Source organism: Mesocricetus auratus, unplaced genomic scaffold (genome assembly GCF_017639785.1).
Source record: "Mesocricetus auratus isolate SY011 unplaced genomic scaffold, BCM_Maur_2.0 Super-Scaffold_100007, whole genome shotgun sequence".
Classification (NCBI taxonomy): Eukaryota; Metazoa; Chordata; class Mammalia; order Rodentia; family Cricetidae; genus Mesocricetus; species Mesocricetus auratus.
In genome coordinates, this window is record NW_024429191.1 from 98,445,527 (window position 1) to 98,461,027 (window position 15,501).

At 49.6% G+C, this 15,501-nt stretch overlaps 1 protein-coding gene across 1 annotated transcript; it reads left to right on the top strand.

Annotated features, from left to right (window-relative positions):
* Positions 1 to 1,207: 1,207 nt before the first annotated feature.
* On the top strand, positions 1,208 to 14,965 carry Metrnl (meteorin like, glial cell differentiation regulator). The gene is made up of 4 exons (XM_005069771.4): positions 1,208 to 1,615; positions 6,609 to 6,994; positions 13,354 to 13,413; positions 14,400 to 14,965. Exons 1-4 carry the CDS (start codon positions 1,443 to 1,445, stop codon positions 14,717 to 14,719), a joined length of 939 nt encoding a protein of 312 aa, XP_005069828.1. The 5' UTR covers positions 1,208 to 1,442; the 3' UTR covers positions 14,720 to 14,965.
* The last annotated feature ends 536 nt before the right edge of the window (positions 14,966 to 15,501 follow it).

The following is a 15,501-nucleotide window of genomic DNA, read 5'->3' on the forward strand; positions in this document are numbered from 1 at the left end:
GCATCCTACAATCCCCTCCATCCCCACCAGTCACCTGAAATTCCTCCTGTGCCACTCCCTGACAAATGTTAGGATATCTATATGACTGTTCATAGAAGGAAGACACTGGAGGAATAACCCTCCTTTATTTTGAGCTCCCAGATGGTTATTTCGTGTTTCTGTGGGAGGGATATTTGGAGACCATTTGAGTTATCAAACCTAGGAGTGGGAGGGGAGATACTATTTTTTTAAACTTTTGTTTATTTTATGTATATGAGTGCTTTGTTTTCATCCATACCAGAGGATGGCGCCAGATCTCATTACAGATGGTTGTGAGCCACCATGTGGTTGCTGGGAATTGAACTCAGGACCCCTGGAAGAGCAATCAGTCAATGCTCTTAACCGCTGAGCCATCTCTCCAGAGGGAGATACTATTGATACATAGAATGGGCACCAAGATTGAATGATGCTAGAGTCCCACACTGCCCAAGATAGGTTCCACTGTAAAGAAGCCTCAGACTTAGCTTCAAGATGATAAAGGATGTATTAGACACAGAGATCACAGGTCCCTTGGAAATGTGGCCTGGGGATTGCACACTGAGGCCTTTCTGTGGGCTGGATGCTCCATCGCCTAACCTCGCAGAAGCTGCCGACTCTTACTAATGGCAGAGTATCTCCACCAAGGCAAATTTTGAGTTCCGGGAGGGGTAAGAGAGGGTGCCAGGAAGTCCACACCGCTGGTGAGGTGTGAGGGTCACTCGACAATGAACCTCTACTTCATTTAAGGCCACTCAGGCTGTTTCAAGGATGGAGGCTAGCTTCTGGCAGGAGCTCGGCTTGCTTCAATCGATAAACACTCCAAGTCTCATGTTTCTTTACTTTATGCAGCCCGGTACAGTTCCCATAGGCCTCAAACTCTGGCATCTCCATCCCCACAGCTTCTGCACTCCAACCCTAGTCCTCCTCCGGGATCTTATTCGGGTCTTTCGCACGCACTCCTCTCTGCAGTGTCTTCGTTTGCCTCACCCCGAGCTACACTTTCCCGTGTCCTGTGCCGCGAGATGCTGACCACTGGGTATGATACCAGGGCGTTCCAGGCCAGAGCTGGCAGGACGCAGATCTCTGAGCTGGCACAGGGCGGGTCTGCTGGCCGCGGCCGAAGGCCAGGCAGGGGCGGAGCTCGGGCAGGGGCGGGACAGCTTTATGGTTCCGCCCCCCAGCTGAGCCAGACCCTGGTCCTGCAACTTGCCAGCTCAGAGGTTCTAGCAGCAGCCGGCTCGCTTCCCTGGTTGCAGCTTGGGAGGCTCGGGCGGCTCCTGTGGTGGGCGGCCAGGGGAGAGCCGGGATGGGCTGCGGACGCGCGACGTGATCAGCTCGTAAACGGAACCACGCTGCCGGCCGCAGTGGCTCAAGAGTCTACTATTCCGGGGCGAGCGCGCTCGGGACGCAGACTCGGCCGGAGCATGCGGGGTGCGGCGTGGGCGGCCCGGAGGCGCGCGGGGCAGCAGTGGCCTCGGTCCCCGGGCCCTGGGCCCGGCCCGCCCCCGCTGCTGCCGCCGCTGCTGCTGCTGCTGCTACTGCTGCTGGGAGGCGCGAGCGCGCAGTACTCCAGTGACCTGTGCAGCTGGAAGGGGAGGTGAGTCTTGCGGGCGATTCTAGCGTGGACCGCCTGGACCCGGCCCAGAGCCCTCCGCTGAGAGATGCAGAGTTGGTGGCGGCGGCGGGGTAGGGTCCGCGATGCTGGCCAAGTTTGGTGACCCCCCGCCCTAGCTCTGGTTTCTGAACAAAAGAGTTGGCAGTGTCTGGGTCGGTCTCGGAAGACGCCCACTCTCCGCGCGCGTATCTCTGCCCTAATGAGTTTCCTGAGCTCGACCGGCTCCGGGTTCGGTGCTCCAACGGTTGGGATTTCTGACCCCTGAGGAAGGTTTGGTCTTGAGCACATCCAGAGGGACAGCTGTGGCGCGGAGAGCGCGGAGTCCAAACGCGACCGGTATCGACTGCAGCACTAGTCGCGCCTGTGGGCAGTGAGACTGGATCGACACCTGTCCGCGGCCAAATGCAGTAGGATAGAGCCCCGCGCCCTCTCGGTGAAGGTCAAGCCGCCCTTGGCAGCCAGGCGCGGGGTTGCCGTGGCACCCTGCCCCCTTCGGTCCCCATCAGCGGTGACAGCCCAGGACTTTTTGTTGTTGTTTTAATTGAAGTGTGACGTGTGGAAAAGAGCGCAAGTCACAAGTGTGCGCGGGCGGGGTGCCTGAGGAGTTGTAGCTGCTTTGGACACTGAGGGCGCGTCAGGCACAGCGGCCGGCCCCCTCTTTGCAGAGCCAGTTTTATACACTGCAAGTTGCCAATTCAGCGATTTGCTTAGCGCGCTGCGCAGATGCGGGTCTCCGCTGAAAACGTGGGCTGGGGCGGCGGTGGGGGTCTGGTGTGGCTCATCCCATGGGCAGGGCGCCTGCGCAGGCCTGTGAGGGTACGCGATCTGGTCTCATGCGGGCAGTGATGGGTGATTTTGGTGAAGAGGGTTTTCTGTGAAGGCTGGATGTTGAATGACGCCCAGGCTCTGCGTAAGCAGGGCACCAATAGTTATACACTTACAGTGCCTAACTTTCTGAAGGAACCACGGAGACCACAATCAACCCTCATAATGACCCCTGCTGGAGTGCTTGGACTGGAAGACTGAACGCTGCCTCCTGAATGCTCCCGCACCTCCTTTCAGGGAGTTTTAGCTCTCTATCTCTAGTAGAAATCCCTTCTGTCCGGCAATAGCGGGGAGTCAGTAGACCAGGGCAGATGGGATCTGGGGGAGGACTGGCTTTGGGAATGCTGGCGCCGTCAGAGAGCTGGCCGTGAGCCTGTGATGTTGAGCTCTTATGGGGCTGCCCTTTTCCCGATGGTAATTAGCTCTCTGCTCACAGACTGCACTGCTGAATCAGTGTACTCCAGCCTCGGGTCTTGGGGTGCCCTGTTACAGCAGACCAAAACCAGAAACCGAACTCTTGCCGTTGAATGAGATTTCCAGACACTTGCTTTTCTTCCAGATTCCTTCCCCCAGCCCAGAGATCTGTGGTGAGGGGTGGCCTTCCCCTAGCTAGAGAAGGATTGAGTAGAGATAAACTAAAAGACACCTTATGTCTGTGGGTCCACTCTCACGTTGTTCCTTCCATTTAAGTGGACTCAGATGACCACCACGTGATGCATATGACTGCTTGGATGGCAGCACTCAGATTCATGTCTGGGCATTGTTAGCTGGCTATCTGTCCCCTTAGATTCCCTCTCTCTCCTGCCCACCTCCAGAGCCAGGCTGGGAAGTGTCCAGTAACTGGTCACACTTAGGCCTGCCTACTTGGGCCTCCTCCATCAACACAAACTCATTCCTATTCTGGGATTCGCTTGAGGCACAGTCTGGCAGAAGACAGCTGAAGGCACATGGAAGATATAGGTAGATAGGTGGGATTGGGAGAACACATAAAAGTCCCCTGTGTTAGAACCATTGCCCCTGCTTCACAGGTCAATTTACTATTGTCCAGCACGCTGGTGTGCTTGCCTGGCCACAGTGTTTATGACTTTTTGTTTCAAGCAATCTAGAACAAATCATTGGGTGGAGCAAGCCTCAAAATGTTGGATTCTGGCCTCTGATAAAAAAAGGGAGTTGCTCTCCATAGCACTGGCCACTCTGTTAAACTCATGTAGGCTCTACGTGTTTCCAAGTTAGAAATTTTGAAATCCCATTCTCTGTCCATGTTTATTAGAAAGTGTCATAAATGTGGACCATGAACTTTCCTGCTGTTACCAGCAGGCGCATGGCAGGTGTAATCACACCTGGGCTGTCTTGCAAGGTAGAAAATGAAAAGCAAAAACTTAGCAGCAGAGGCTTTAGATTTCACTTGGATCCCAAACCTTTCTAGAGGCCCTTGTCTTGTCCCAGTATGAGTAGTGTACCTGAATAAGCCCTGCTCACATCAGTGAGTCCTCATACCAATCTGGAATTTACACTTTGTCTCACAAGGCCACTCAAATATGTATGTTCATCTGGGTAGTGACTCTTGATGATTGAAAATAACAAAACAAACAAACATTGTGCCACTGATATGGTTTAATGGTATAGTGCTTATCCAGCATATGCAAGTGTGAAATACATTGTGTTTTTACTCAGGACACACACACACACACACACACACACACACCATTTGTTCAGTTTAATCTATGATGAACTCAGCCTTGTCTATTTTATGGTATAGACTAGGGTCAGTTCTGTCTGTACTGTAGCTTAACCATGGCAATGATTTGCTTTATTTTGTGTAGCTGGTGTATCATCTACATCTCATGAAGATGATGACGTTTTGTTGATTAATGGTCATTTAGGATATGCTTGAATTTATGGTGCTGGGTATTGAAAATGGAGATTTAGGGTACTAGGTTTCCAGTGGGAACCTGTATGTCTGGTCTTGATTGCTTTAAAGATCTTCTGTCTGGTCCTAGGCTGAGGGTCCCTTTACTTTAGTTCCTACTTCTAAATGTGAATTATGCATATTGCACTAGTTTTGGTATGACCTGATTTTTTTTCTTTTTTCTTTTTTTTTCCAAGACAGGGCTTCCCTGTGTAGCTTTGGAGTCTGTCCTGGAACTAGCTCTTGTAGACCAGGCTGGTCTTGAACTCACAGAGATCTGCCTGCCTCTGCCTCACAAATGCTGGAAGTAAAGGTGTGCACCACCACTGCCCAGTTTGACCTGAATATTTTAAGAGAGTGTAAGGGATATATGTGTCCTGGGATGGACACATAAACCTTCCCTTAGCTAGTGAGGCCTAAGTAGAGGTGAGCTAGCAGATTTCTTGTTTCCGTGGGTACCCTGCACTCATATTGTTCTTTCCAATTAGGTGGAATGCAATAGCCACCACATAATGCATGTGACTGATGGGATGGCAGCCCCTAACCTGGGCATTGTGGGCTGGCCCTTTGGGTTCCTTCTGCTCCTGCTTGTGTTGTGGATGGAGGATAGTCTTCCCCTTTATCTACCTCTGCTGCACTGAGGTTCAGTGGTCTGAGGCCCACAGAACCTCTGTGGTGAGGCCTCCACCCTCTTGAGCCTCAGGAAGCAAAACCTCAAGCTGGGTGCTTTGTATGGAAGAGAGTTGAGGTTTATGACCGGCCTGGTACAAGTGTCAGCTCCCCCTTGATGCTGGAGACATGAGAGAAAAAGACACAACAATTAGGTTTTAGCCATGTTTATCAGCTACTTGACATTTAGTCTAATCTTCAAATAGGCCCATTAGGCCTATAATTAGGCCCATTCCTACATAGGTGTCAGATGGCTTGTGTGAGTTTTATTGACTGTAATTTCTAAGTTTGTTCTATGTGTGTGTCTTGGGTAGTGCTGACTGTTGCCTGGCCCAGGGATTTGTTGGGGTGGGAAGCAGGTCAGGAGGGGTTCACCCACAATGCTTATCTCTGATGTGGTCTGTGGGGTGACTTACAGTCCTAGACTACTTCAGTCCTTGTATACAAAATGAGGTTTTGGGGGCCGGAAGCATGAGTCACTAGCAGTAAAGGTATGCCATGTGTTATACATTTTCTCTCTTGCAGAAAGGGTTTCTGGTAACTCACTTAGGCTAGTTTCTGGATACAACCTTTTTATTTTGCATAAAAATCCTAAGAATGTGGGTGAACCTGTCTTAGATGTGATCAGAACCAAATTCATGTAATAGAACTCTTAGCTGAAGTCACTGGTTTCTGTCCAAGACCACTTGTGGTTATGACATAACCTTAACAACAGGCTGACTTTTGCTTTTTAGTTTGAGCAGGAGAAACTACTGCATTTTCGGCAGCTTCGAAGTTTTGAAAACAATACTGCCTCCCAAGAGTGTAGCATACTACATGTCTCTTTTCATTTGTCACTTGTGAGGCCAAATTATTACTTTAGGGACCTTATTATTTTAGGAATCCCATCCAAAAGCCTTCTTGCCCTTAGACTTCTCCCTTCTCCTGCCCAAGGGGTGTTTCCTTTGCTTTTATACTGAATCCTGTTTTAATGGCCCTTGGGCTCATTTTTTTAAAAAATATGATTGGTGATATAAAACTTCAAGTTCAAAAATGAGTGAAAAAATGGTCATATCAGTGGCTTAAGGAAAATCAAAATTTCTTATTCCCTGTGGCTAAGTACTGCACTGGAAGTTGCTCCCTGGAATATGTTATTGTATATGTAGTACATCCATGACATCTTTACATGAAAGTTTTTTCCTTATCTTTCACTCCGTTGAGTGACCTGAAACCTTGACTAGTATAGTGGTCCTGCTGGGCTGCTTTTCTCCATGTCTTGGACTACCCAGAGTGTTCCTGCTGTAACTTTCTGGTACCATTTCCTTGACTAAGGAACCTACTAAGATTCTGGTGCCCTGAGGTGCAGCATGAAGATTATCTAGGGCCTGGGGAGCCTGCATGGCTTGTACCATCAGAGATTTGGTCTGGCTCAGACTGTCTCTTGGGGTAGGCCCACTGGAAGCTGAGAGTGGTGGGTACCTAGACATGTGTCAGGTGAATGTGAATGACTCCTGAATGAGGCTGTATGTGGGGTGAATGCATATGGGGATCTTTGCTCTGAGGTCTGCCTGACTGTGTCCCCTCTTCCCACAGTGGGCTGACCCGAGAGGCACACAGCAAGGAGGTGGAGCAGGTGTACCTGCGTTGCTCATCAGGCTCTGTGGAGTGGATGTACCCAACTGGGGCCCTCATTGTTAACCTGCGACCCAACACCTTCTCACATGCCAGGAACCTCACTGTGTGCATCAAGCCTTTCAGGGGCTCCTCTGGGGCCAATATTTATTTGGAAAAAACTGGAGAACTGAGACTGTTGGTACGGGACGTCAGTGGTGAACCTGGCCAGGTGCAGTGTTTCAGCCTAGAGCGGGGTGGCCTATTTGTAGAGGCAACACCCCAACAGGACATCAGCAGGAGGACCACAGGCTTCCAGTATGAGCTGATGAGTGGGCAGAGGGGACTGGACCTGCATGTGCTGTCTGGTGAGTACTCATGAAGGCCTAGCATGGGCTAGCTAACAGTTAATCCTGCTGCTCTTTCTCAGGGAACACTGGAAGTTCGAATAGTTACTCTGATTTTCTCTTACCCTATCCCTTGTTCACCTCTGTGAAACATTCCTGTGTCTGTGGCTTCAATGTGGTATGCTCATTCCATGAGCCCTTTGTCCTACCGAGGGACTGCAAGGTAAGAGGGTATTGGGTCTTAAAACTAATGCAGTCTTTTCAACCAAGATCTCCTTTAAGAAGACTTCTGATTGTGGTGTTCCTTTAGAACCCTGGAGTTTCTGACTTGGGGGAGTGAGATGGTGGGAGGCTGTGTTCCCCGGGAGTGGCTTATGGTCTGATCCCTAAAGGACTCTTTATAACTCATTTGAGATGGGGCTTCTACCGTTCCAGCTGTCCCACAAACTGGCTTGGGTTTTTAGTGTCTACCATGACCTTGAGATAGTTTTGGGTGGGGAGCAGAACAACATAAAGCTGTGGTATTCCAAGGCTTTTGTGAATGGATATTAGTCAGGATTAAGAAAATCACCATGTAAGGTCTCCAGGGAGAGCACAGCTGACCCAGTTCCATCTCCACAAGATAGAGTCAGGAACCTGATGGAGAGGCTTCTGCATGGAGATTCTGGCAAGTACCTAGGGTCTGAGATTGAGAGAGTTGTGTAGTTAGGTGCCTCCTTAGGGATTGTGGTAGGTAGACCTGAGAGGAGTTCCCCACTGGGACAGAGTAGCAGAAACCAATGCAGGGTCAGCTCTGGACAGTGATTGATGATGAGGCTCTGGTACACATTTCTTCAAGACGGTGAATGCCAGATGAGGTGACATGTGTGCCTGATAACTGAAAACTGTGGGCTTGCTTTGTTTTTTTGTTTTGTTTTGTTTTGACACAAGCAGATTTTTTTGGTGTGTGTGACAGGCAAATTGCCTTCAGGATTGTGTGGCTTTGTGGGTGGATGGTAGAGAGATGTCAGCGTCAGGACTCTACATTAGGGGAAGGCAGGTCTCACATGTTGTGCTGTGATCCATCAGGGTCTTATTTCTTTGGTCATAAACAAGGATGACTGATATATCCCAAGAGCTGCCCTCTCTCCTCTCTGTCCCTTACTGACTGCTGCTTCTGTGTCCATACTTCCAGGCTAAGGGAGGGAGACCCGTGGGGGTCAATTGAGTGGCCTCAGGTTCTCCTGGGGTTTCAGGAAGACAGTAGCCCTTAGCATGGGTATTTAGCTGTAGTCCTGAATTCAGTACTTTATGCACCTCTCAGGCCACAGGATCTCACATAACGCAGTGTACCAGGTAAAATGTCATGCCATCCCTGTGTCTAGGACTTTGCTGTGTTTGCGACTCAGGGTCCCCTCACTATCCTAAAACATACACCTGCTTGGTCCTGGATGTCTGAAATCAAACCTGCAGTGACTTTTCACACCTTGCTAGTGTCAGTCGCTATACAGTGACTATTAAAACTCAGAACAGGGACTCAGACTGAGGTGGCTTTGAGCTCTGGCCCAACCCTAGCATTGCTGAAAACAGTCATAGACATCTGTATTATTCAGAGCTGGGTGCCACCCTTCCTAGGGAGCATTAGTTAACTCAGAGTTGAGATGGTCTCAACCTGGACATTTGGCTTTCTTGGGGAATGAGGATCATGAGCTGTTAGTGCCTAAGGAATGGGTATATAATGTGAAATGTTGCCCTGCTCAGATTGGGCCAGCTCCCAAGGTCTCTATGGCTAGTGGCAGGCTTTTTCTCTTCTCCTGCTCTGGCCTTGTGCAGGTTCAGAAATAAGATGTAAGCCAGAGTTAAGGCAGTATCAGCCAGAGAAGGAAGAATGCACCTGACCTGGTTATGCCAGAGGCAGACAAGCTCTTAGATGAATCAATTCTCATTTGTGCTGACTCAAGAGAACGCTGGTGCCGCGGGTTGGAACTCAGACAAGAGTGCGTGAGAGAACGTGTGAGTATGAATCTGGTGGAAACATGCACATGTGCATGTGAGTCTTGCTCCCCACCCAGAAAGGAGGGAACCTGCCACTGCTCTTGGAGAGTTCCATCGGAGTGTTTGCAGTATTAGCTTAATGTCCACTAGGATCGTATATTTCACTTGTGAGCTGCATCAAAACAGAAAAGGCCAGAACAGTGGGATATGGTGTTGTTCCATGGGCATAGATAGGTCATATGAGAGGTGACCCCAGCATCTGCGATGCTGGATTTGGCTGCTTGCCCTGCATCTGTTGCCCCTGTGGCCTTGCTCAGGATATCTGGACATTGGCACTACCTCTGACCCTTAGAGAAATCTGACAGAATTCTAAAGGCAGTACATCTGACTAAAGATAAAACTACAATTGGAGGCTGACCTCCCTTGGCTCAACTATGTGGGAGAAATGATTGCGGGGTGACCAACAAGGGGGAGGTTCTGTCTGGTCCAGGAAACAGGTACAGATTGGGTAGGTTCTGGTTCCATTCCATCCTGGTGGGCTTATAACTTTTGCCATTGCTGTGGAACTCTAGGAGAGGCCAACGAGGGGGTTGTTGGCAATACTGGCATCCCAGACACATAGCTGAAGAGGTGGACAGCCGGACACTTTTTTTTCGAGACAGGGTTTCTCTGTGGCTTTGGAGGCTGTCCTGAAACTAGCTCTTGTAGACCAGACTGGTCTCAAACTCACAGAGATGTACCTTTCTCTGCCTCCCGATTGCTGGAACTAAAGGCATGTGCCACCACCGCCTGACTGACAGCAGGACACTTTTCATTCCCATCACTGTTACTGGCTCATAGAGCTCAAACTTACAGGGTGTAGCTGGTGGCTTCTAAGTGTGTCTTCTTGTTCTTTCTAAATCCTGATTTGCTTGTGGCTAGTAGGCTTGAGAAGCTATATGGAGCCCCGCTGCCCAGGTTCCTTTGGTAGACTCAGAGTTCCGGCATTTCCCTGATGGTGTGAGGGTTGATGACCATGTCTTTTTTGTTCGTTTGTTTGTTTTGTTGAGACAGGGTCTCCCTATATGTAGCTTTGACTGTCCTGGAACTCACTATGTAGAACAGGCTGGCCTTGAACTCACAGAGATCTACCTGCCTCTGCCTTTGTAGTGCTGGGATTAAAGATGTGCACCACCATGCTCATCAGTGGCCATGTCTTGAAGTGGGAAGAAACATTGTGTCCTGGAAGCTGAAGAACAAAGGGTGTGATATTTGGAGCTATGCATCCTCTGGTCTGTTCCTGTCTTGGTGGTTTCTCAGGCCACAATAATTACCTTGTAATTATCTTTGTCATAACCCTCTCCCAACCTTGGGTAAAGAAGGGTGTGTCTACACTGACTTCCTTGCTAGGATGAAGGGTTCAGAGAATCCCCTGGGTCATCATCCTTCTGATGGAACCTGGTAGTGGTGATCATTGAGGAAGCCTAGCCCTCAGCTCCTAGTCCAGCTTCTCTGTTCCTGTTAAATCATTGTACCCACCATCTGTCACAGAGTGTACTAGGGACCTTAAAGGGCTTTGGTGTGTAAGATTTTCTCTTTGGGACTGTGTGTGTCGTCCTGGCTATCCTCGTTAGGTAGTATTGCCCACACACAAGTTGGTCTGGCTTACCAGGTCTGCAGACCCTCCTAGCATCCAGCAATTCTTGCCTGTGTTTGCTTTTCCTTCCTTTAGGCAACTGTGCCCAGATTGAGCCCTCACCTGACTCTTCAGGTGTCCTCAGGAGGCTTCCTTAGATTCTGTTTTCTTTATCCTCATTTGATTTCTTTTATGCACTCTCCTGCCTGGTTTCCAAAGTGGCTCCCAGGAAATGTGATGCCAGCATCTGTGACCAGCACATTTTACAACTGGTATGAACTTGAATGTCTGATAATTCTTCCTAGATTGAGGTCCTTATTATCACATTGAGTTTCTGCAAAAGTGAAGCTCAGAATTAGAACAGGGATGCCTCCGGTGGGTTGCTAGCTCATGGCACCGACTCATTGAGGCTTGCACAGGTCTGTGGGCTGACTAGCCTGACAAAGGAGCATATCCAGCAGGTAGCTGTGTGCCAGGGCAAGCACAACTGAAGCAGGTGGTCTTTCCATGTTCTCTGCTTGTATTACCTGAGGTCCCAGAACACATGATTCACAGAGAGGGCAAAACTCATGGACATGTTTCAGGCTACATTCCCAGGCCTGGGATCCCTGCCCCTCAGCTCCTCTCCACTGTAAGTTGCTGCCCTGGTTCAACTCTCAGCTCTGAGGTGCTTTAGGGTAGCTTCTGGGGACTTTTGTCTCCAACTCTCAACACTGTGTGGCCTGACCCTCAACCCTTTCCCTAGCTTCTGCTGCCCTCCATCCTGAAGGGATCCTCAGATGGGCTGTGGTCGCCAGGGTCGATACCTGCCTGTAGGCACTGGTCAGGTGCCAACCAGGGTGGACTTCCTAGAGTACTGTGCTGTAAATCTAATGTTGCCTAGAATGTTAGGCTCTGAGGTCTCCTGTACTGCAGGAGTACTCCTGTACTCAGACCCTGTCTGTTCTGGATCAGAGCAACCCATGTCTGCCCACAGCCAGTATGAGCCACTGGTTCCTAGTCAGTGTGAGGATGACCAGTATGCTACAGAAGCCACACACCTTGTCAGCTTCAGAGTTGATCATCAGGTGACTCCCAGTGCTGGGGGCTGTGATGACCCAAGCAAATATGACAGGAAGGAAAGAAGTGGCAGGCCCACCAGGGTTAAGGGGGGACATCCAAGGGACCAGGAAGCTGCAGCTTCCAGGAGTCTGGCTGCATCCAGGTCTCCCCAGTAGAAGTCTCTGGGCTGTAAGGCTGGCATGGGGGTGGGAGTGCTTGATTTTCTGATGGGCTTTGCTGATGCCAACAGGTTGTACTTGTTCTGCAGCTTCTCCCTTTTCTGATAGCTAAATAGAAGCAAAGTGCTGGCAGGTGAGTGGGTGGGTGAGTCAGCATTGCTGAGGCTGGGAGGCACTCCACCCCCTTTCTGGGGTAGGACCAAAGGATAGGGCCCCAGACACACCCAGCCCAAGGGTCCACTGAGAGCTGTGCTTGACTGGGACACTGTAAACCCTAAGGCTTTGTCTGAAGCTCACTCTTTTAGGACCTCATAAAGTTTCTCTGAACTTCTGTTGGCTTGGAAACACTTGGCCTGCTTGCCCTTCGCCCACATGAGTGTTGTCTTGATTCCCCTGGGGCCAAGTTACCAGCATTCAGGGTCAGGTTGTGTGGCCTCCAGGCATGTGGGTAGCATGAGTTTCTTCAGGACCAAGCTAACCCCCGAAACAAGGGCTGCCTCCAAGCCTTTGCAAGGGATTGGCCCTAGCAAAGTTTATCTACTGAGATTTTATACCTCAGGGTTTCTGTTTATTTGGAGAACTTGGCCCCAATAAGGAAACTGAGGACAAAGCCTTGAGACATTAATTCACAGCAAATAACAAGCTTCCATCTTCCTGAATCCACTCTGAGTGGTCTGTGGAAAAGCTGCTGAGCCAGTTTCTGTTCCACACCAGGGAAGTGGGACAAAGGGCAGGAGAGGGCTATCTCTGGAGAAGTAGGTTGTATAAGTGGTTGACCAGTGGGGTAGCTCATTCTAAGAGTCCTGTGAGTAGGACTCAATTCAATGGCTATCATAGTATATAACTAGAGTAGGCCTAGAGTAGGGGCTAAACTGATGGCCCTAGTCCAAGACCCTGTATCCACAGCAGACAGATTTCCCCACTCACTTCCCACTTACCCTTACTTCAGTTAACACTCTCTGCAGACTTGTAGCCTTGGTTCTTGTAGGAAATGCCTGGGGCAGATGGTCTGAGGGAGATTCTCCACTGGGGCTATGATTGGGAAGCAGACATCGTGCTGCAGTAGAGAGTCTGCTTTCCAGTGAGATGACCGTGTCATTTTAGGATGTGGGTGTAGAACCTGGGGGAAGGTGTTTTGGTAGGGTGGTATAGACACATGGTTTCAGTTCATCTTAGGGATGTTTTGCATTGTGGCAGGCATTTGATAACAGTTTTGTTGTTGTTGTTTTGTTTTCAAATGAGTATAGTTGTTGCTTTTTTGGAGTTACACTAACAAGGTAAACAGTGTCATGGAACTCCTTTGTCTGGGCTCATGTTATTGTGGCTACAGTATGAGCCAGGATGGCCAAGTGGTCTGGCTTGACAGAGGTTGGTCTGCCTCCTGCTTTGCTGTTCACCTCCATGGTAGAGTTGGAGTTGGCCAGAGGTCTCACCTTGACTTGGTGTTGTGTCCCCAAATGTAGGGCAGGGAGGCAGGCCTTTTATATTCTGCAGTGTCAGGGCTGGGGAGGGTCTGTGACTAACCAGTGTTGTCTGGGCTGTATCATCCACCCTGTTCTTTTCCTCTCCAGCCCCATGTCGACCTTGCAGTGACACTGAAGTCCTCCTTGCCATCTGCACCAGTGACTTTGGTAAGTCTGTCCCGTGGTTGTCTTTCCAGGGTCTGACGGTTTTCCCAAGTCAACATAAATTTCTTTTATATGTGTGTGTGTGTTGGGGGGTGGGCAGGGCTGAAGCTGCTCAACCTGACTTCACCCTGGAATCACAGGGTACAATGCGCTGTATGCACTAAGGTAAGTCTGCACACCACACATGCAGGCAGAGTTGGGGTTTGCATTCTAGGTGTTTCATAATCATGTGAAGATGAAGTCACTAGGGTGGGCCCTAAATCAGTGTCACTTGTTCTCACTGTGCACAGCAGCTCGCAAACTCCTGGGGACTCTGGAAGTCCTTAAGTTCCCAGTAACTTTTTAGAAGTTCTCTGGGAACATAGTTCAGAGGGCAGCCTGGTGTGTCCCTGCACCAGCCCCAGCTCAGAGCTCTGCCTATTCTTCATCCAGGTGGTTGGAGGTTTGGAAGCCTTTTTGGAGTCAGGGTTAGTTTGCACAGTGCTCTTCTTGGTCATAGACCAGGGGCAGTCCTTGCTGAACTGCAGCCATAATAGTGGCCATATTAAGCTGGGGCCCAGCTGGCCCTCCTCAAACCCTCATCCAAAAGCTGAGAACTATCACTTGGTAGGATCTTGACTCCTTGTTGCTCTACTCTCTATGGCCCTAACCATTCCCTGTCCCCTTCCCTGACATCATTCTTGTCCTTTGAGCTGTGCTGTGAAGCCTGATAGGAGGCAGAACTGCAGAGCATTTTGCCTGTGTTTTTGTTCTTACCTGAAGAGCATGTGCTGGGTAGCTGATGCTCAGTGGAATACCTTTGTCTGACACTGTCAATATCATGGACTGCTACTCATCATTGAGCATTCTAAAGGCTAGTAGGTGACAGAGTGAGTTCAGGTTCAGTCTTTGATAGGCAAGGATGTGCCCAGAGTGACATGTTCTATATGTGCCTGCCATCGTTGACAGGGTCCATTAGATCTGCTGACTTTAGTCTCCTTCCTCTGCAGTTGTCCGAGGTTTCATCCAGGATGTCACCCATGTACCAGAGCAGCAAGCATCAGTCATCTACCTGCGGGTGAGCAGGCTCCACCGTCAGAAGAGCAGGGTCTTCCATCCAGCTCCTGAGGGCAGCGGCCACTGGCTGGGCCATGTCACAACACTGCTGGAGTGTGGTGTACGGCCAGGACATGGGGAATTCCTCTTCACTGGACATGTGCACTTTGGGGAGGCACAGCTTGGATGTGCCCCACGTTTTAGTGACTTTCAAAGGATGTACAGGAATGCAGAAGAGAGGGGCATAAACCCTTGTGAGATCAATATGGAGTGACCTGCAGGGTGACATGGTACTGTTCTTCAAATGAGCCACGATTTGAGTCCTGAGTTGCTCTATCAAATCCTGATAGAGGCTGCCGGGTGGAGGCACAGGTCCAGCCTGGTGCTTGAACTGGGAAGGTACATGCTGCTCTGACCCATTAGGTCTCAGCCAAGAATGCCCTGACCCATTGGAAATTCTGTAAAATGCAAACTAAGTTATTATATTTTTTGTAAAAAAGAAATGTCCATAGGAAACAAACTCTTGTGTCTGAGGATATCTTTGGTGTACCATTTAGTAGTGTTTTTAGAAAACTGACTTTAGCCATTGCATTTGGTCTGATATATTGGTGGGAGACAGGCTATGGTGCACAGTGGTGGCTGTGAGGCTTCCATGGTTATCACTCAACCTTATTATTCTTGTGATAGAAATGTATGGAACAAATACTTTTTTTATTTTTCCATTCATTTTATTTCCGACTTTTAAAGGCCATCTATACCGTTGGGAACCTTCCCAGACTGTATGCTTCTTCCATTCCAGAGAGGAAACCATTAGACCCATCTTAACCTATCATATGGGTGCCTGCATTGAACCTTCTCTGCTCATCTGTGGTACTGCTGTCCCCAGACCTCTTGCTCACAGGACAATTCTAGATGGTGTTGCCTAGCTTTAGGCATGTGCTCCTTCCCTGCTCTTACCAGGCCACTCCTGCCTTCTGCATCTGTCTACACCTTTTCCACTGAGTCAGTGCTTGTCCTTTGACCACAAGTTTCCCCAAATATACACTACAAATCACT